Source organism: Lynx rufus, unplaced genomic scaffold, assembly GCF_022079265.1.
Source record: "Lynx rufus isolate CCGP_SWC_20201006 ecotype Redwood Valley unplaced genomic scaffold, mLynRuf1.p SCAF_11, whole genome shotgun sequence".
NCBI lineage: Eukaryota > Metazoa > Chordata > Mammalia > Carnivora > Felidae > Lynx > Lynx rufus.
In genome coordinates, this window is record NW_025814825.1 from 37036134 (window position 1) to 37055938 (window position 19805).

General features: G+C 36.4%; 1 protein-coding gene across 1 annotated transcript in view; it reads right to left on the bottom strand.

Moving 5' to 3' along the window:
- TM9SF3 (transmembrane 9 superfamily member 3) overlaps nt 1–19805 on the bottom strand; it is a 66206-nt gene that overhangs the window by 13386 nt on the left and 33015 nt on the right. Inside the window, exons 7-9 of the mRNA XM_047073222.1 lie at nt 18860–19026; nt 13543–13637; nt 10132–10262 (exon numbers count right to left, since the gene is read on the bottom strand). Coding sequence (XP_046929178.1) covers nt 10132–10262; nt 13543–13637; nt 18860–19026 — 393 coding nt within the window. The remainder of the gene's footprint in view (nt 1–10131; nt 10263–13542; nt 13638–18859; nt 19027–19805) is intronic.

Below are 19805 nucleotides of genomic sequence, written 5' to 3' on the forward strand. Positions count from 1 at the left end.
ACTAAATACAAGCTGAACGGTTTCCCGCCTACTGCAGCTGCTCACATTCCCCACCCTCCCATCTGGTGTCTGCTGCAGCCCTTTTTCCTCTCTTGATTTCACCTTTAGCTGTCATGCTTCTAACATATCCTTTACCTACTGTCACTATAACCAACTTATTTTATTGAGCTCCTAATATACACAAGGAGCTTTACATGTTATTTCCCTATGTCACAGATGAAGAAAATGAGACTTAGAGAGGCTAAGTAACTTCCCACGCCCACACAGCTGGGAGGTGGCCAGACCACCATTTCGGTTCAGTCTCAGACACCATCCATGACCGTTTCCATTTCACACCGCCTTAGGATCGATCTTAACAGAAGCGAATCTCTATTTACGTATCTATGGGTCATTACTAAAATGGCATGAACATTTTTCTGCCCATCAGTGGTTCAAAGTCCAAAGTTGCAGGGAAGACCATATGAGATTCCAGAACCAAAGCAGTCAGGAAAATAATTATTTCTGTGCTTTTCTTCTTTATATAAATCTGGGTACTCAAGGACTCACTCAAGCTCTTTTCCAGCCAGCATCTGGTTAAAACCACTTCATTATGAATTCCTACAAAATGGAAGACTGAACTGCGTCTAAGATCTCTTCCAATTATACATTTTAAGTTTCTAATAAAAAGTAAAAGTGAGAGAAAAGATGAATAAAAATTGTGAAGAAACGAACAATGAAGAGGTGGAGGATAGAAAATCCACAGTTACCACACGAGGGGTCTATCTTTAAGCAACATGAGTGCAAACCACATCACTCTACCCACGCGCGCGCGCACGTGTGTGTGTGTGTGTGTGTGTGTGTGTGTGTGTGTGTGTTTTAAATAAATCAAAGGGCAGAATCACATCCCTTCCAGGTAAAACTTGTATAAATGTATGAAAGTTACGAAAGTCCTGGAATTCTATTTTAAAGATCAGGCTTAGGAACTCAAATTATTGGTATCTCAATTTGGACCTATTAGTAATATGAATTTATGCTCATATAACAAGAATATGTGAAACATGAAAAATAAGGTTATATTAGAAAACATTGCAAATTATACATTGTCTCATACATATCTGGGAGGATGAAATTTTGTTGTTTATTTTTGGGAGAGAAAGAGAGCATGAGCGGGGGAGAGGCAGAGAGAGAGGAGGTGGAGATCCCCAACAGGTTCTGTACTGTCAGCACAAACAAACCAGATCGTGACCTGAGCCAAAATCCAGAGTCGGACACTTAACCAACTGAGCCACCCAGGAGCCCCTGGGGGTATGAATTCAGTCTCAATTGTTGCTGTTGACTGCTTTCTTAATTATTCATTTGCTATCATTAAGTATACAGGACTCATAAATGTTAATACACTGTAGTAGAGACCTATGTATTTTCCTCTTATTTTCCCAGGAGTGTAATTTCAAATAAGAATTGAAGAGAAGCTGAAGAAAATAATTCCTTTGAGGAATGACATGCTCTAGGACAGTGGTTTTCAAACTATTGCACAGAACCCTCAGGTCTTGCTGAAGAGCTTCAGGAATTCCACAAGCATTTAATTTGACTATCCTTTGAAAACAGTGTTTAAAATATTCTGAAGTATAGGGCTGCTTGGGTGGCTCAGTCAGTTAACTCCTGATTTGGACTCGGGTCATGAGCTCATGGTTTATGAGACTGAGCCCCATGTAGGGCTCCTGCACTCACAGCACAGAGCCTGCTTGGGATTCTCTCCCTCTCTCCCTGCTCCTCCCTTGCTCGTGCACTCTCTCAAAACAAATAAATAAACTTGAAAAAAAAATAAAAAGCAAAATATCTTGAAGTATGATTAAAAAAAATAGATTCAGAGGAGTTCTGTGTCAAACATTAATACACTGAGGCTATCATAACCAGATTAACTCATTTTCATGCAAACCTGAGAACAGTTTCTCCTGATGTGTCTATATTTGGATTTCTCGTAAATGTGTTATTGATTAGGAAGGTTTGTAATGCTACACTGGTCTTTTGTTCTCCCTCCCCTCCCATCAATCCCATTCGGGCCTGTACATATTTGCTTATTATTAGAGTTGTACAAGCAAATGTACTATAGCACATATGCGTGGCAGGCAATTAAGTGGCAAGCAACACGAGGGCATATATTGTCTGTGTGCTCAAAGCAAAACAATAATCAATAAAGGAATCTATAAACAGTCTCATCAAGACATTATCAACTGTTTGATATCTGTTTAATTTTTCCCCTTTGCTTGTCTGTTTTCTTATACATGACAAAAAACGTTAGTGGTTTGTTAGAACTGTTAGTGACTGAACTGTGAAACCAATTTCCGACTCCTTTATGTTCAAGTTCTGGATGAGTTTACTTGAAGAATTACTCTGAGACTGTAAGGCAAGCTGTTAAAAAAAAAAAAGTCACATGAATCAAATCATCCGTGAAGTCAGGATTTTTCTCAAGACTGATATTTAGCCAAATAAACTGGTTACTGAAGAAGATATGACTGAACTCTTACTCATACTCCTTTACATTAGATCTGTATTCATCACAACTTTACTGCTTCTCATTAAATATAGAATGTTACGATACTGAATTTGCAAAAATTTATTTATACTAAAGGATTCATGTTGATATCTATTTTCTATATTGGGCTTCCACATAGTTTCATTTTAAAATGAAATTTAGCAGTTAAGACTTAAAAAAAAAAAAACCCATTAGTCTACTACACCCATGAAAGCTCTGGGGCTCAAACAGATACAGGGCCCTCCCCTGGCCTCCTAGCCACCGTGCACGGACAAACATCGAAAACAGGTAGGGAAGTGCAGGGGTTGGGGGGGGTGGGGGACTTACTCAAGGTTGAGAGAGTGATCTACAATAAGAGCAAGTTAGAAACAAGTACTGCCTATCAGCACTTAATACCCCAAAGTGTACCAACTGGTCAGCTCCTCTAATCTGTCACAAACCAAGAATGTGGCTAGTACTTATTCCAGCTCTGCTTCTAAAAGTGGCCTTTTATGAAATCTGTGTTGTAAACGGAATGAATGGAGAGGGAAAATGCATCCTGAGAGGAGTTGTTTTGGAATTCTAAAGAATATAAATTTTATTTACGGTGATAGACAATAATTGCTTTTAGGTAAGGTGATTCTCAGGTAATATATTGTCTTACCAGTCATTATGTTTATGCATTTCTTCACCACACGCTCAGACTAGACAATTTTTATCACTCTTTTTCTACTCATACATTTACACCTTTATGTCTATAAGCATTTCAATAATAGGAACTAATAATCAGAGTACCACTAACTCAAACACAAAAGCCTATAAGAAGCCTTTCTATTTTATGAGATTATTCTCAACATGCTAATAAATAACTTCCCATCCTGCTTTTCGAGCTATGTCAGTACTCTAACAGAAGAAACATTGGACTTGAAGTTAAAAACTTATTTGATGAATCTAGCATCATCCTGATAGCAAAACCAGAAAAAAAGAAAACTACAGATCATATCTTTCATAAATATAGATGCAAAAAAAAAAAAAAACCTGACAAATCTTAGCAAATGGAATCCAGCAATATACACAATAGATAATACATCATACCAAACTGAGGTTTGTTGAAGGAATGAAAAATTGGTTTAAGATTCAAAAATCAATATAATTCACCATATTACCACACTAAAAAATAAAAATCATAGGTTATCTCAAAAGATACAGAAAAAGCCACTGCAAAATCCAACTTCTATTCAAAATAATTACAACAAAAAACTCTCAGCAAACTAAGCAGAAGAGAACTTCATCAACTTGATGAAGGGCACCTGCAAAAAAAATACAGGTAACATTTTACTTGATGGCACAAGACTGGATGCTTTCCCTCTAGGGGGAGGAACAAGACAAGAAAAGTCAGCTCTCACTGCTTCTGTTCAACACTGCACTGGGGGGTTGTAGCCAGTGAAACATGGCAAGAAAAAGAAATAAAAGGTATATAGATTAGAAAAGTAGAAGTGAAAGTGTCTTTATTCACAGACCACATGATTATGTAAAAAATCTTCAGGAATCTACAAAAAAAGAAATCAGAATAAGTAACTTTAGCAAAGTTGCAGGATGCAAAGCCAATATACAAAAATCAATTATTTTTCTGATATTTTAAAAATACCATTTACAAATAGCATGAAAGATGAAATACTTAAGGGTAAATTCAATAAAAGATGTACAAAATTTAAACGACAAAATTTACAAAATGTTGCACATAAAAATTAAACTAGGTTAAGAGATATAAGATATACTGTGTTCAATAATTAAAAGATTCAATATTGTTAAGATGTCAATTCTTCCCAAATTGATCTATAGATTCAATACAATCCCAATCAAAATCTCAGGGTTTTTTGTATAAACTGACAAGGTCATTCTAAACTTTAGATGGAAATGCAAAAAACCTAAAAACACCAAAACAACACTGAAAAAGAAGTGATTTCAAAAATTATAAAAATTGCAGTAATCAAGATAATGTCACACTGGCATAAAAACATGACAAATTAATCAATGGAAGAAAACAAAAAGTTCAGAAATGGATCCACCTTTATATGGTCAGTTGATGATCAACAAAAGTGCTAAGGCAATTCAGTAGAGAAAGCATGTTTTCTTTTCAAGAAATGTTGGAACACTAGTCATAAGCAAAGCAAAACAAAACCCTTGACCCTTTCTTTACTCATGCAAGATACAAAATTACCAAAAATGATCACTGACCTTAAATGGATCATATTTAAGAGCTAGAATTATAAAATTTCTAGAAGAAAACACGAGAAAGGCTAACTGATCTTTGGTTTGGCAAAAGGACAGAAAAGCACATATAAAGAAAAAAAAATCAATAAATTACACTTAATTATGTTTGCTCTTTAAAAGATACTTTTTTGGGTTTTTTTTCCCTGGGGGACAGAGAGCTCCAGCAGGGGAGAGGGGCAGAGGGAGAGAGAGAGAACCTTAAGCAGGCTCCACACTCAGCACACAGCCCGACACAGGGCTTGATCCCATGATCTTGGGATCGTGACTAGAACAGAAATCAAGAGCCAGACGCTCAAACGACTGAGCTACCTAGGAGCCCCATCAAAAGATATTCTTAAAAGAACAAAAAGACAAGCCACAAAGGGGGAGACTAGATTTCCAAACTAAGACAAAGGTCAGGTATGTACAATATGCAAAGAACTCTTCCACTCAACTAGGCAAATAACCTATAAAAAAACAGGCCAAAGATTCATTAAAAAAAAAAAAAAGATAGGGATGGCAAATAAATACACAAAAGAGCTTGAATGTGATTAGTTATTAAGGAAATGCAAACTAAAACCACAATGAGACACCACTATGTATCTCCTAGAATGACTAAAATTAAAAAGACACATCAAGTGCCAGAGATGATGTGGAGTGACTGCAACTCATCCTATACAATACTGGTCGGAATGTAAAATGACAAAATTGTTGTAGAAAAGTTTAGTGGTCTCTTCTTTTTTTTTTTTTTTTGAGTATAGTCAACACACATTGTTACAGTTTAGAAGTTTCTTATTAAACTATATTGTATGACTCAGTCATTCCACTGTAGTTATTTGTCCAAGACGACTGAAAATATATCCAACACAAAGGCTTGTATATGAATACTCATAACAGTTTCATTTATAATAGCCAAAAACTGGAAATAATGCATTAATAATTGGGATCAATAATCCCAAGAATGCATTACTGGATAAATGGGTAAACAATTGTGGTATATCCATGGAATACTACTGAGCAATATAAAGCAATAAACTTTAATACATGCAACATCAATGAATCTCAAAATAATTTTCTGAGTGAAAAAGGACAAAAAAAGAACATATTATGTGACTGTATTTAGATAAAATTCTGGGTAATGCAAACTAATCTATGATGACAGAGAGCAGATCCATGGTTACCTGAGGAGGGAAGAAGAAGGAGGAAAAAAGGGGTGAATTAAAAAGGTACACAGAGAAACTTCTGGACTTAGGCATAACATATTCTACATTCACAAGTCTCAGCATAAAGCTAAAATTCCTTTTGGCAGAAAAGAAGGAAAGAAAATAGACAAAAACAAATCATCACCACAGCACAACAAACAAAATGTGATTTGAGTCAGTTACTCTGCAAGAGTCCTGGGCTTCTGCTCTGTATGACAGGGATAACACATGTCACTAGCTCTGCCTATCTCTTTGGGTCCTTCTGAAACCAGATAAGGTAAGAAAGAGCTTTTGGCAAACTACAAAATGCAACACACATGTATCTCTCTTTATTAGAATTCATCTGGTCAAATTTGGCACACCATTTCAGTCAGGTGAGACCGGTTTTAGATGTTGTCTTCATCATTCCACATTCCTAGTTTTCTCCTTGATCTGTCCTTTTTCAACTTAACCTTCAATTCATTACGCCTTTATACACATCATTAACAATCATCTGAATTGGTCAAAGTCTACTCTACTGAAAGACATATGTGACATTAGTAATATCATTCTATTTCTTTAATTCTATAACTATTTACACATCTACCTGATTGTACTATTCCACCTATATTTCTCTATCTTGTCCAACAAGATCAATACTTTCCAATCTTTTGTTCTTATCTACTAAAACCTACCAAAAAGAGGAAATGAAGTTGTTCTAGTATTTTTGTCTTCATAAATCCATAATAGCTCCCAATGTTCATTATTTCCAGGATTTAAAAGACAAATTTTAGTAACATTCTAATATCTTGTGTTTCATCAAATTCACCACATTTTGTAAGGTAGAATCCACTTTCTTCCTTTCCCTTCTGGAAAAGTAAATTTGCCAATGTCCAGTTTTACAATGCTTCTGTTCTCTTACACAGTTATTCAGACATCGCTTATCAGCATGATCTCTCAGTATGTCTAAAAGGTCACTTACATAAGCAGCAAACTTACAGCTAAGGTAGCTGTGGAGTCCTGTACCAGGAATCCCCTTCCCTTTCTTAGGCTTCATTTCCCCCTTATCAGGGATTATTTTCCTCTTATCTTTTCTTGTTTAAAGGTTATTTTATTTAATGAAAAAAAAAAGAAAAAGAATGGGTTAGAGCCATTTTTTCTTCTACTCTGTTACATCACCTGATCCCATGTAATAAGCCTGTGGTCACACTAGGGAAGTATTTTTACAAAATCCCAATTTGCCTTAGCGTTTGTCAAAAGTTCAGGTTAGGTAACAGAGTTTTGTTTTTGTTTTTTTATATATATAGATCTTTATTATTCCTTTACACTTAGGGATATTCTACTTTCCTCATAACCTTTGAGAGATATAAAATAGTACCTGTTCATTCGTCTTGGTCTCCATTCTTTACTGCGGTAATTTCTGATCACATATCATGAATTTCATTTTTGAGATATGATATGAGCTCAGATTATTATTACTACCCTCTACTTACATTTATCTTTATTAAGCCAGGAAGATTAACAATTGTTCAAAAAGTTTAATCTGACACGGATTTAATGGCTTTTATGTGTAATTAGGTACACCTGAGCAGAGAAGTTGGGGTCTGAAGACAAATTCTGCTCACTTTCAATCTTGGGCTAGTCCTGGTGACAACAGCAGTATTCTGACAAAATTCCAGATCCCAAGTTGGCAAAACCCTATTATGTGGGTGCTTCTATTAAAGCAGGCAAAAGCCTGAAATCACTTTCACCAAAGTTGGATTAAATCCTTAGCTATGAAGTATTTGAGAAAACAGAGAACTAGAGAAAGATCATTGAGAAAGGGCTCAATGTCCACGAGATCGAAGGAATGGGGGACAGAAAGAGCTAAGGCCAGGGGAAGAGCATACAGGAGTATCTGAAGACTGATTTTCAAACAAGGGTGTCCAGTTAAGTAGGAGCACACAGCTTCTCAGAAACATATGGCTTGGGAGCCTTTCAGCCAAGAGGTCCATCTCCAGATGCTGGGAACCAGAGTCAGGTAAATGCTAGTGACTGGATTTAAAGCAAAACAGATTAAACTGGCTTAAGACGAAGCCATAAGCACTGAAATTACTTAAATTCCCAAGGATTCTAATGTGTACCTAGGGTTGAGAGCCATGGAGATTTTGAGACTGTATAACCACTTCCTTTGTAATATCAACAAATAACTAAAATACAAATTTCATTAGTTAAAATACTGAATGGACAGCTGGGTCAAACATTCACCTCAAGTTCTTAAATTTCATTTTCTAAACAAATTTTGATACTTTCTAAAGGAGAAAAAAAAATGTTAGACTACACATCTGATTAAAACTTGAGGGCGATGAATGTCCTTCATTCCGAATTTGGAAAATAAATGAAGAACAAGGTACTTCAGGTGCCTGCTCGGCATCAGCAGCCAGTCTTGCAAGTGCGAAGACCACTTTTATCAACCTGCTTCGGCTCAGTACAGAGGCTGAAACTGTATTCTAATAACTAGTAATCATTAAATTATCTAAAGGCAAATTACACTGAAAATTTAAAACCCTCTTTACAAGCAGTAAAATTTAAAATTTTAGTGAAGCAAAGCAACTTTAAAATATAATTTTTACCACATCAATTCAAAACTTTGAGGAAAATTATAGCAGAATCTGAATTTTAACTTTTAAAGCACTATGAAAATAATTAATTCAGCAGATGATCTTTAAGAGATAGTTGAAGCCCTATAGATACTTTCTAATGGCCTGTAACTATTATGAAGCAAATTCTTTTCTAGTTCTGAATGTAATTAATTATGTTACCCTTTCCCAACTATTATCACTCACTTTGGATTGCAAAAAAACAAAAACAAGAATGCCAATTTTGAAGCAATTTTCAAAAATATTTCTAACTAAAAAGTATCAAACACTTAGTAAAAATGTATAATGCAGGATCTTTGAGAAACCCAGATTATAAAACAACCAAAATCACCTGGAATTTTTATGAAACCATTTGACAGAAAACCAAAGATCAAAATTCAGAAAGAGATATGGGTCCAGTTACAGTTCTGCCAATATTTGTATGACCTTGACCACGTTACACAGCCTCTCTGAAAAGCAGTAACCATGGTGCACCTTGCATACATGTGCATAAGAGTGTGCACATGTCTGCACAAGCGTACATTAAAAATAAGTCGGGGCACCTGGGTGGCTCAGTTGGTTGAGTGTCCGACTTCAGCTCAGGTCATAATCCCACAGCTCATGAGTTCGAGCCCCACGTCCGGCTCTGCGCTGACAGCTCAGAGCCTGGAGCCTGCTTTGGATTCTGTGTCTCCCTCTCTCTCTGCCCCTAACCTACTCTCATTTTGTCTCTCTCAAAAATAAATAAACATTAAATACATATATATATGTATATCTTTAAAAACAAAATAAAACAAAACATTGAAGTCTGCTCCAAAAAGGTAACAACAAGGGGCGCCTGGGTGGCTCAGTCGGTTAAGCGTCTGACTTCAGCTCAGGTCATGATCTCACAGTTCGTGGGTTCGAGGCCTGCGTCGGGCTCTGTGCTGACAGCTCAGAGACTGGAGCCTGGTTCAGATTCTGTGTCTCCCTCTTTCTCTGTCCCTTCCCTGCTTGTACTCTGTCTCTCTCTCAAAAATAAATAAATATTTTTAAAAAAAGGTAACAACAAGAACAATTTGGAGGCTGTGGGTTACCTTTGTAAAGCACTGGTATATATCTGTGTTTTAGTTTTAATGTAGTTAAAAGATCCAAAATATTTCAAAGTCTGTGATTACAGGTAAGATATGAGATAGGGTTTTAATGTCTGTAGCAACATATCAGTATAAATGTTTTCAGTGTATACTGAAAAAAGAAAACGTATTATGGAGAAGCTTCACTTCCTACCGCTACCAACGCACCCACTATCACCTTAAAACACCCTCATTTTTTCGTATGTCATTATTCTTCCTCTATAATATATTCTCTAGTTTCTCCCATCTCTGATAAAAAGTATAGTATTTTCTCGTCACACTTAGAAGTCGGACTTTCACTTCACTGGTTCACAGAATCAAGAAAAAGTTTTCTTCACCTAACTTTCTGTGACTGGTCAGGGACTGGCTGCAAATGCCAAAATTCTTCTTACGAAGAGGTACTTCAGAGAGATAGCAGGCCTCATATTAGAATGCTTATACTTTTCCAATTTAAAAGCAAGATTCAAGCAACTTACCATTGTTCCAAAAGGAATGGCTCTTGAAGCATGGTAATAAATGGCTATAAAATTGATGAAGAAGGCAGTGCCACACACCATAGCTGGGATAAGAAATGCCCCAATAAACATCTGCTTTATCCATCTCCTTCCTGAAAGAGAAAGGAAATAATGAAAATCGGAGGTGAGGGGCATATATTAATGTTCATAAGGCACCAAATTATTGTTTCTTCAGTGCCAAAACATTTATTTAAAATTCTCATGTAGACATCTTAAAATCTGACACTCTAATGATTGTTTCAGGACAACAGCTATTCAAGTATGTCTAATGCAAACAGCTTTTGAAGTGGATGCACCAGAAAAGAGCAATGGACTATATAGTCAAATGTCCTAATTTTCTGTCGTGATACTGCCACTGAATTGCTGTGAATTTTGGTAAGCCACTCAATCTTTCTGGGCTACAAGTCGGCCTACATAGGCGTTTTCCAACTAGAAATTCGGGAGCTTCTTGGAGGTGCCCATGAAATCACTGGTGAGAGAAGAGCCCCAAACCCTGTTTTAACCAGAACAAGTCCATTTTCAACAAATTTACACAATGGAGTTCATGTAAGCTTTCATCTGAAAAGAGGATTACACTGCTTAAAAAAAATTTTTTTTTAAATCCTTAGTTTAAGTTACCCCAAATTAAATTACCCCTAGTTAAGTTGAACTTACCCCAAATTTACTTTTAGCTGTAATTATGATTATAAATATATATTTAAATTTGTTTCAAAAGGGAAAAACAAAAGAGTGTTTCATGAGCTCTCTCTCTCAGCAATTAGAACTACAGACTTTAAGTTTCACTATTTCTTTGTACCTCTTTGTACTGCCAAAATTCTATACAGTGAACAACTGTTATTTAAACAAAGAAAGGAATGTTTAAACTATGTAATCAAAAATTTTAAATCGTGTGCATATTGATCAGGAGAACAAGGAGCGATCTTTCTAATACAGCAGAGTATACGAGCAGGCGCACTGCCAAGAAAGCACCTGCATACTGCTTAGGAACAAAACACAAAGATTTCATACTGGATCGATATTACAATTCAACTCCACAACCAAAAGCAATCGGGACCCAAACAGAAAGTGCTATAAGTGGGGCGCCTGGGTGGCTCAGTCGGTTAAGCACTGGACTTAGGCTCAGGTCATGATCTCACGTTTCGTGAGTTTTAAGCCCCACATCGGGCTCTGTGCTGATGGTGCAGAGCCTGCTTGGGATTGTCTCTCTCCCTGTCTCTCTGCCTGTCCCCCACTCAAGCGCGCACGTGTGCTCTGCGCGCGCTTTCTCAAAATAAATAAATAAAAACTTAAAAAAAAAAAAAGTAAAGTGCTATAAGCAAAATAAGCAATACCCTAACTTCTGTTTTCTTCTATGTGAAGCTCTTTCAAACATCCATCTCATAGAATTACTATCCCAAATCTTGACATTCTTCCAGAAAAACTCCTTGATTTTGAAGTATCACCTCTATATACTCTATATTATTTCTTTCTCAGGTAAGTTTCAAGGGCCCCTCCTTTCCACACACAGATTCAACATTCAGCATTTTAACACAAAAACAACACAAAAAGGGTGGCCATTAATTAAAGTATTATTTTTCCTATTTAATTCTATCTCTTTCTCAGCACTATCTTTTCCTACACTTTCCATTACCTGCTCAGATTCAGAATGTATTAATAAATTCCATATTTAATTCTCTTACTCCCTTTCCCTCCAACAGTCACAAAAAATCCCACACACATTCCACTGGGTACAATCAGTAGCCCAGGCATCTACACTGTGCTTCCTGCTGATCCCTTGCAACCTTGGAGATTCTGGTCAAGTTCCAGGCTACCCCTAGTTTCAAACTGAGTCTGGAGGATTATCCAGTACACTGAGGACAATATGCAGACCTTTGCTGTAGTGCAATGAAGTAAGTCTGAAAAATTCTCAACTCTCTGGGTTGACTTCCTACATTAACCTGGCTTTTAGGGATCGCTTAGACAAAATTATCAGTACATGATCAGACCTCCTCAAGGCACTGTTAATCAGAAAATAACCTTTAGATTATACGTGGTAACATCTGATACTCCTAGGTTTGAGTCTGAACTCTGCTTTCAAGAGTTAAGTGTAATAAAGAAAAGTGTAGCTAGGTGTTCTTAACTTGCAATCAAACTAAAAGCAAATTTCTGTCCAAGAGTGAATAAATTTCCTGTTTTAAATAATGTTTCTGCTGTGGAGACTTTTCTGGAGGTCATAAAATGTAAATTTCTTAGCCTAACTAGTTTTCACATCAAATTCAAAGCTGAAGTTGACTCAGGCATCCTGATTTCCTTAGGATGGTAATCCTGTTATGATAAGACTTGTTTCCTGTAGCTAAAGGTATATAAGACATTGAACAGTTAACAAAAATAATTAGCAATCTATGATACTCCCTCAGGCAATCCAAAGAATTATTTACACTGAAGGTACAAATCACATTAAATCTAGTAGGACCAATAAAAAGAGTACCCCAGGATATACTGGAGGAATTTTAAATGACCCTATACATGCTCAGAATGCCAATAATCTATCTATAAGACTAGTCGACTAAAAAGCAGGATCCCTTAATGCTGACATTGTTTAAGATGAGCTGGGAAAATCACATGAGAAAGTCTCTATCCTTAGGAATATAATTTTAAGGTCTTTCAACAACCCTTCAGTCATAAACTGAAATACGCAAATCTACTTTCAGTACTTTTCTGGCCCCAATTACAGGGAAAACAAAAAATGTGAAAACCCTTGAATGCTACCACAGAAAGAAACACCATGGAGCAGTACCTTTGCATCATCCCTGTATCTCCCATCATTTCCAGGTCACAAAAGTAGAGAAGCAAGGGAGTATTTAAGATGAAGTGCTAATCTTAGCAAAAGATTTTGACAAAGAATAACAAAAATCTTAATGCAGGGTCCTTTGATAAATATTTCAGAGTCAATAGAAATAAACAGCTCTCTCCTATTCTCCTTCCAGTCCAATACTTTATCCAAAAGCCAAAAAACATGCCTTTATATTCAGCTGTAACACTATATACTCTATGTGGAGGCCTCCCATGGAGGACATTTAGGGAGTAAGGCACCTCAAAGCAAAGTAATATCAATAACTTAAATATACTCTCTCCTACATGTTCCTCAGGGCTAGCTAACTTCACAGTGAACAATGGACATAATCTATTAATTATTCCTAATTTTCAGAAATAAAATGCAAGGATTCCATAAAAGCAAAGTAGATCCCATAGCCGGTTTGGTAGACATTATGTGAAATGGGAACACAAAGTATTTTACAATGGCTGTACACTATCCATTTTAAATTCCAAATACCCCACAGTAGAATATTGGCATCTATAATTAAAAATACGAAGAGATCACTTATAAGTTACCTCCTTGTCTGGCATATAAACTTCCTCCAAAATAACCATTCACTGGAGATGTAGCAGCATAGACAAATATGGCTGTACTGAGCATTGATCCCCTCCTGAAAAGGCGAAACAACATATATGGTAAGTTAAAACCAACAATTTAAAGAAAATATCATAAAGCCTATCACATTAAGGTCAGTGTAATTTCAAAGATAAATTTAACAGGAACACAAAAATATCATCCTGGACTATAAAGGATCTCAGAAGGTTGCTGAGTGAATGAATTTCTAGTTAAAACTGCACAGGCTAATACTAATTTTTTTCATCTGCAGTTAAATTTCATAATATATTCTAAACAAATATTTCACATTTCTTTGGCAAAAATGTTAGAAGCTGGCACTAAAATTGTTTTGCAACCCTGTGAACCAATCACATCATATGGATAAGGATATTCATCTGTTAAGAAAAATAATTAGAATATTCCTCTTTATAAATTGATTTAATTGCTTAAGATTTTTGCCCACTGGCAAATAAAATGGAAGTAATGTAACCTATATTAGTGTTATTACTTTGAATGGTATAACACTGAGACTTTTCTTATTTAGTTTTCCTTATACTATTAAAAATTATTTTTTAAAAATCCATAGGTCCAGGGGCGCCTGGTGGCTCAGTCAGTTGAGCGTCCGACTTTGGCTCAGGTCATGATCTCACAGCTCGTGAGATTGAGCCCCACATCAGGCTCTGCGCTGAAAGCTCGGAGCCTGGAGTCTGCTTCGGATTCTGCGTCTCCCCTCTCTCTACCCCTCCCCTGCTCACACTCTGTCCCTCTCTCTCTCTCCTTCAAAAATAAATAAACATTAAAAAAAATTTTTTTTTTAAATCCATAGGTCCACAATCAACATTAACTCAGATCAACAATTTCTAATCTCTTCTTCCACTAATGGTATCTAGGAAATTCAGATCAACCCTCCTGTTGAATAAAGCTGAACAAAATATTTTAAATGCCTAATTGCAAAGAGAAATATTAAAATGATAAATGACAGTATCATTTGTCATAATATAGAAATGTGCTTAGGGCACCTCCTGGGTGGCTCAGGAGGTTAAGGGTCTGACTCTTGACTTCACCTCGGGTCATGATCTCGCGGGTTCATAAGATCGAGCCCGCACTGGGCTGCAGTTATAGCACGGAGCTTGCTTGGGATCTCTCTGCTTCTCCCCTACTCACACATGTGCATGTACACACACTCACTTCCTCTCTCTCAAAATAAATTAACTTCAAAAAGAATGTACTTAAACTACTAACAATACTCTTTTTGAAACTTAGCATAACTAGGAAGGTAAAATAAAGTCTGTAGATAGAGCATATAACCTTGTCAATTTGAGCTAAAGAATATTCTTTTAAAGAGAATTTACAAGAATACCACACGAATGTGTGTACTGGGATGATGTACAATTTTCATAAACTAACCACCTTCTCGGTAGTAATTATTATATTTCACTGTCCACCTATATAGAATACAAAAAGATCATAAAGTCTTGAAGTATGTAGTGCTCCTCTGCCCAAACACCAATGCTGAATTTCTCAAAGTGGATGCATAGTAGTTAAAACATTACAGTATTCAATTTCCATCAATACATAGCTAGATACAAATGTGGTAGTAATATAAGAATATGTCATTCCCATGTTTAAAAGACTGTGGGTCAGGGTGCCTGGGTGGCTCAGTCAGTTAGGCATCTGACTTCGGCTCAGGTCATGATCTCTCAGTCTGTGGGTTTGAGCCCCACGTCGGGCTTTGCGCTGACAGCTCAGAGCCTGAAGCCTGCTTCCGATTCTGTGTCTCCCTCTCTCTCTGTTCCTCCCCTGCTTGTGCTGTCTCTCAAAAGTAAATAAATTTTTAAAAACATTAAAAATATTGTTTTCTTTAAAAAAGATCATGGGTCTCCGGGCACTTGGCTGGCTCACGACTCTGGATCTCAAGGTTATGAGTTCAAGACCCATGTTGGGTGTAGAGCTTACTTTAAAAAAAAAAAAGTAAACAATCGTGGGTCTCAAAGTTTTTAAAATCAAAATTTGTTTTTTCAACAACTCAAACACTCTAAGTACTAACTTTTTCCTTTCAGATTATCATTAAAAAATCTGGCCCATTCTCTGTTTGTAACTAGGTATGTGAAGGTTGACAAAGGCCTAGCAATACTGAAAACCAAAAGGCTGCTTTGGTCTAAGACCAGTCTATTACCAGTCAGAAGTTCTTAATGTTAGCAGAGAGGGTTCAAAAGGATTGCTCATGGGACTGAGGGTCCAAAATGCCTACCAGGGATTTAAGCTTGCAATCCCCAGAGACACTGCACTAAGTGAAGTGTAAGTATCAGTCATGGTTTTAAAAATCAGACAGACCCTTCATCTCTTTGTTCATAAATATTCTATGGGCATTCTCCACCCAAAATACACCGTTTTCATCTACACTGTAAAATATGCTGAGGTAGGGAATTGTCCTCTTTGTTCATCTCTCCAAGACTGGAGGGGGGAAACATCTAAGGAGCTGACTTACACTTGTCAACTCACCACTCTCCACCCAAAGTTACAGAGCAGCTGTATTTTTCCAGACTTTCCACAGGTTCTCAAACACTATGCCTTCTCAGGAGTTATATCATACTCATAGGCATCCACATTGATACTGATCCTCTATCTACCTAAATAGTTTTTCTTCTCTGATTGCTGTGGTCATCACCAACACAAAATAATTTTCACATGTTACATTATCTGCCTTTCATCTTTTAGAATCATCCCTACTCTGAAGTGATTCTTACAAATTTCATGTGCAAGGTTTTTCATTTTCTCACCACTTTATGCTTATTATAATCTCTATTTTCATTTCCATAGCACAGCAAATTAAGAGACAAGTTGTGGCAAAAGACATATCCTTATCCATATGTAGGTTCAAATCCCAGCTTACGAACATCCCTAAGAATCGTTATGATCTCAGCCATGTTACTTAACCTCTCTGAACTTTACTTTTCTAATCTGTCGAACAGAGAATACCCCTTCAAAGGATGGATGTTAAAAGTAAAAAAAGCACCTAAAGTATTAAGCACCTAATGGGACACCAATGTTAGTCACTTCGATATCAAAATAATACCACTTTAATAAGAATTCTATAAAAAAAATACGAATCATATAATTAAGTATGTTCACTTCAAATTAGCACAATACAGGAAAAACATTAATAATGAAGAACAATGCATGACGTGCCTGCTAAGAAAGTTTCTTATTTCTAAAGTTGAAGGTCTATAAACAAAGAGTTTCTGCAGTAAAATGAATTGCCAAAATTGTAACCCTGACATCTGAGAAGGAACAACGCAAAAACTTGAATTCTAGGAGAGGTTACCCACTCGAGACTGACTGTACAGTGTCAATTCAGTCAGTGGGGATGAATTTAACCCAGTATTTGATGTAAAGCATGCCTTCTTGGCAAATTTGAAATGCTTTTCTTGTAGTTCATCTGAAATACATTATATCCTAAAATATGAACTACAAGTCAGAATACTTAAGTTTAGGTTTTGAACAATTATTTTAAAGCTTATATGGTAAACAAATTGCAAAGGTTATATATTAAAGAAATATAACAGAAACTACAGAGAAACCACCTTGTTGATCAATATATTCACTTGAGTTTAACACGCATTGAGTACCTTCCACACATTTAAGTAGGTACTTTGAGAATTCAAAGATAAATGAATGAAGATCCAGTCCTTGCTCTCAAGGAGCTTAAGGTCTAGAGGAAGAAACAGTAATTTAGTATTATTAAATATTTAACATAAAACTAAAGAGCCATTCTTTCAGCAACAATTTATTGCTTGTCCACCAAATGCCAGGCATATATAAGAAAGAATGCATTATGTGGGGCGCCTGGGTGGCTCAGTCGGTTGAGTGACCGACTTCTGCTCAGGTCACGATCTCACGGTTTGTGAGTTCGAGCCCTGCACCGGGCTCTGTGCTGACAGCTGAGAGCCTGGAGCCTGCTTCTGATTCTGTGTGTCCCTCTCTCTCTGCCCCTCCCCCACTCATGCTCTGTCTGTCTCTGTCTCAGAAATAAACATTAAAAAAATTAAAAAAAAAAAAAAAAAGAAAGAATGCATTATGAACTGAAATAGAGATAAAAGATCTAACTGGAAACAAGTGTCATTCTGATAGAGAACTTCATGGAACAACGTCTGAAATGCCTAAATTTATAATCCCTACGACCCAGGCTCAAAGTGTGTCTGCTTCACTCGTGGCTTTCTGAGCATAGGTTATAGGACCACTCAATAGTGATGTGAGATCTGTGTTAATTTTCTAATAATCCAAAGACCTCAAATCAAGAATTTCTTTTTATTTTTTTTTCAATATTTATTTATTTTTGAGAGACACAGAGACAGAGTGTGAGCAGGGGAGGGGCAGAGAGAGAGGGGGACACAGAATCTAAAGCATCAAATCAAGAATTTCCTGCAACCAATTTTGTCCTCAAAGAAAAAAATGTACTTGGGGTGCCTGGGTGGCGCAGTCGGTTAAGCGTCCGACTTCAGCCAGGTCACGATCTCACGGTCTGAGTTCGAGCCCCGCGTCAGGCTCTGGGCTGATGGCTCAGAGCCTGGAGCCTGTTTCCGATTCTGTGTCTCCCTCTCTCTCTGCCCCTCCCCCGTTCATGCTCTGTCTCTATCTGTCCCAAAAATAAATAAAAACGTTGAAAAAAAAAAAAAAAAAAAAAGAAAAAAATGTACCAAAAACCATGTACAGGTAAGACAGATACGCAATTATTTTTCTAACCTCATGTGCCTTTTCCACTGCTCTTTTTACTATTTGTTATTTAATAGTTATATATTAAAATTAATAAATTGAATAAACATTAAATATTTATTAAAGATTATTTATTATTTTTCTTCTGTTCTGTAGACAGTGTCCCAATTTGGAAGGTAAATACGAAGTACTAATTCAGAAACTGTAAAATTCTTGTGCTTTTTACAAAGATCTGATTGGATCTTCGGCTTTCAAAAAAAATGCCTATTCATTTTGCCAAACACCACTGGCTTATAAGTAACTCTGTTCATACCTCTAAATGGAACACAACGTTTATAACCAATGAAAATGTTCAGTAAGGTTAGTATGTTTTAGCATGTCACAGAAAAACATACTTATAGCTGAATATTATTGTTCATTATTTATCTGCAGTAAGAACATTTATGCTATATTAAATTCTAAGATAATGGAAATAAGCAAATATTTAATTATAATTAACTTAAAATGGTCCAATGATTAACACTATTCAAGAACAAAAAAATAAAATTAAACACATGTACTTACTCTGTATATAAATCTTCTATCATTGCAACAATAATAACAATAAGAGACACGGCAAATATCTGACATCCAGAACCAATGAGAGAAGAAAAGATCAGTGGGTGACTTGATGGCCTAAATACGTCTCCATGCACCTGCTTCCATCCATACTCATCTCCTAGGTCTCTATCCTATATACACACATATGGAGAGAGAAAAGAAAAGCATTTGGAATAAAATTAAAATACATAAAGTAGGTGAAAAATTACAATTCCAGTTTTAAGTTCCCTCCTTCCAAACTTACAGCTATTTAAAGGGATTCAAAATATCGAGAAAAGACATTTCAAATTTAACATAATCACTGCAAGGGCTCCTGGTGACTCAGTCAGTTAAGCATCTGACTCTTGATTTCAGCTCAGGTCATGATCTCATGGTTCAAGAGATCTAGCACAGAGCCTGCTTGGGATTCTGTCTCTCCCTCTCTCTCTGCCCCTCCCCTACTTGAGCTCTCCCTCTCTCTCTTTCAAAATAAATAAACTTTAAAAAATAAAATAATCACTGCCTTAATAACTTATAATGTTAAAACATTATGGCATTTACTGAGGTTCAGGAAGGTGGCTCCCAGTTGTGTTCAGAGAATATCAAAAAATGGAAAAGAAAAGGTCTAGGAGCAAACACAAATGGTCAAAATGGGAGAAGAGCACACCGGCTCTCTGAACATTCTTATTCTTGTCATTTATATCATGCCTGTGGCTCATACATAATGAGGGGCCAGGTGGAGAATCAAACAGAAAACAAAGATTGAAACCAGTACTTAGATGCCCTAACAATGCAGAAATGTCTTTTATAGCCTGGAATCTAAGAAAATATATGAGGAAATATCAGTTAAATATTATCTGTTAAATATTAGTTAACTGCCTACAGCACTTTTGAAAAAGGATTCAATTTTTCCTTCTCAACCTGAGTAAAG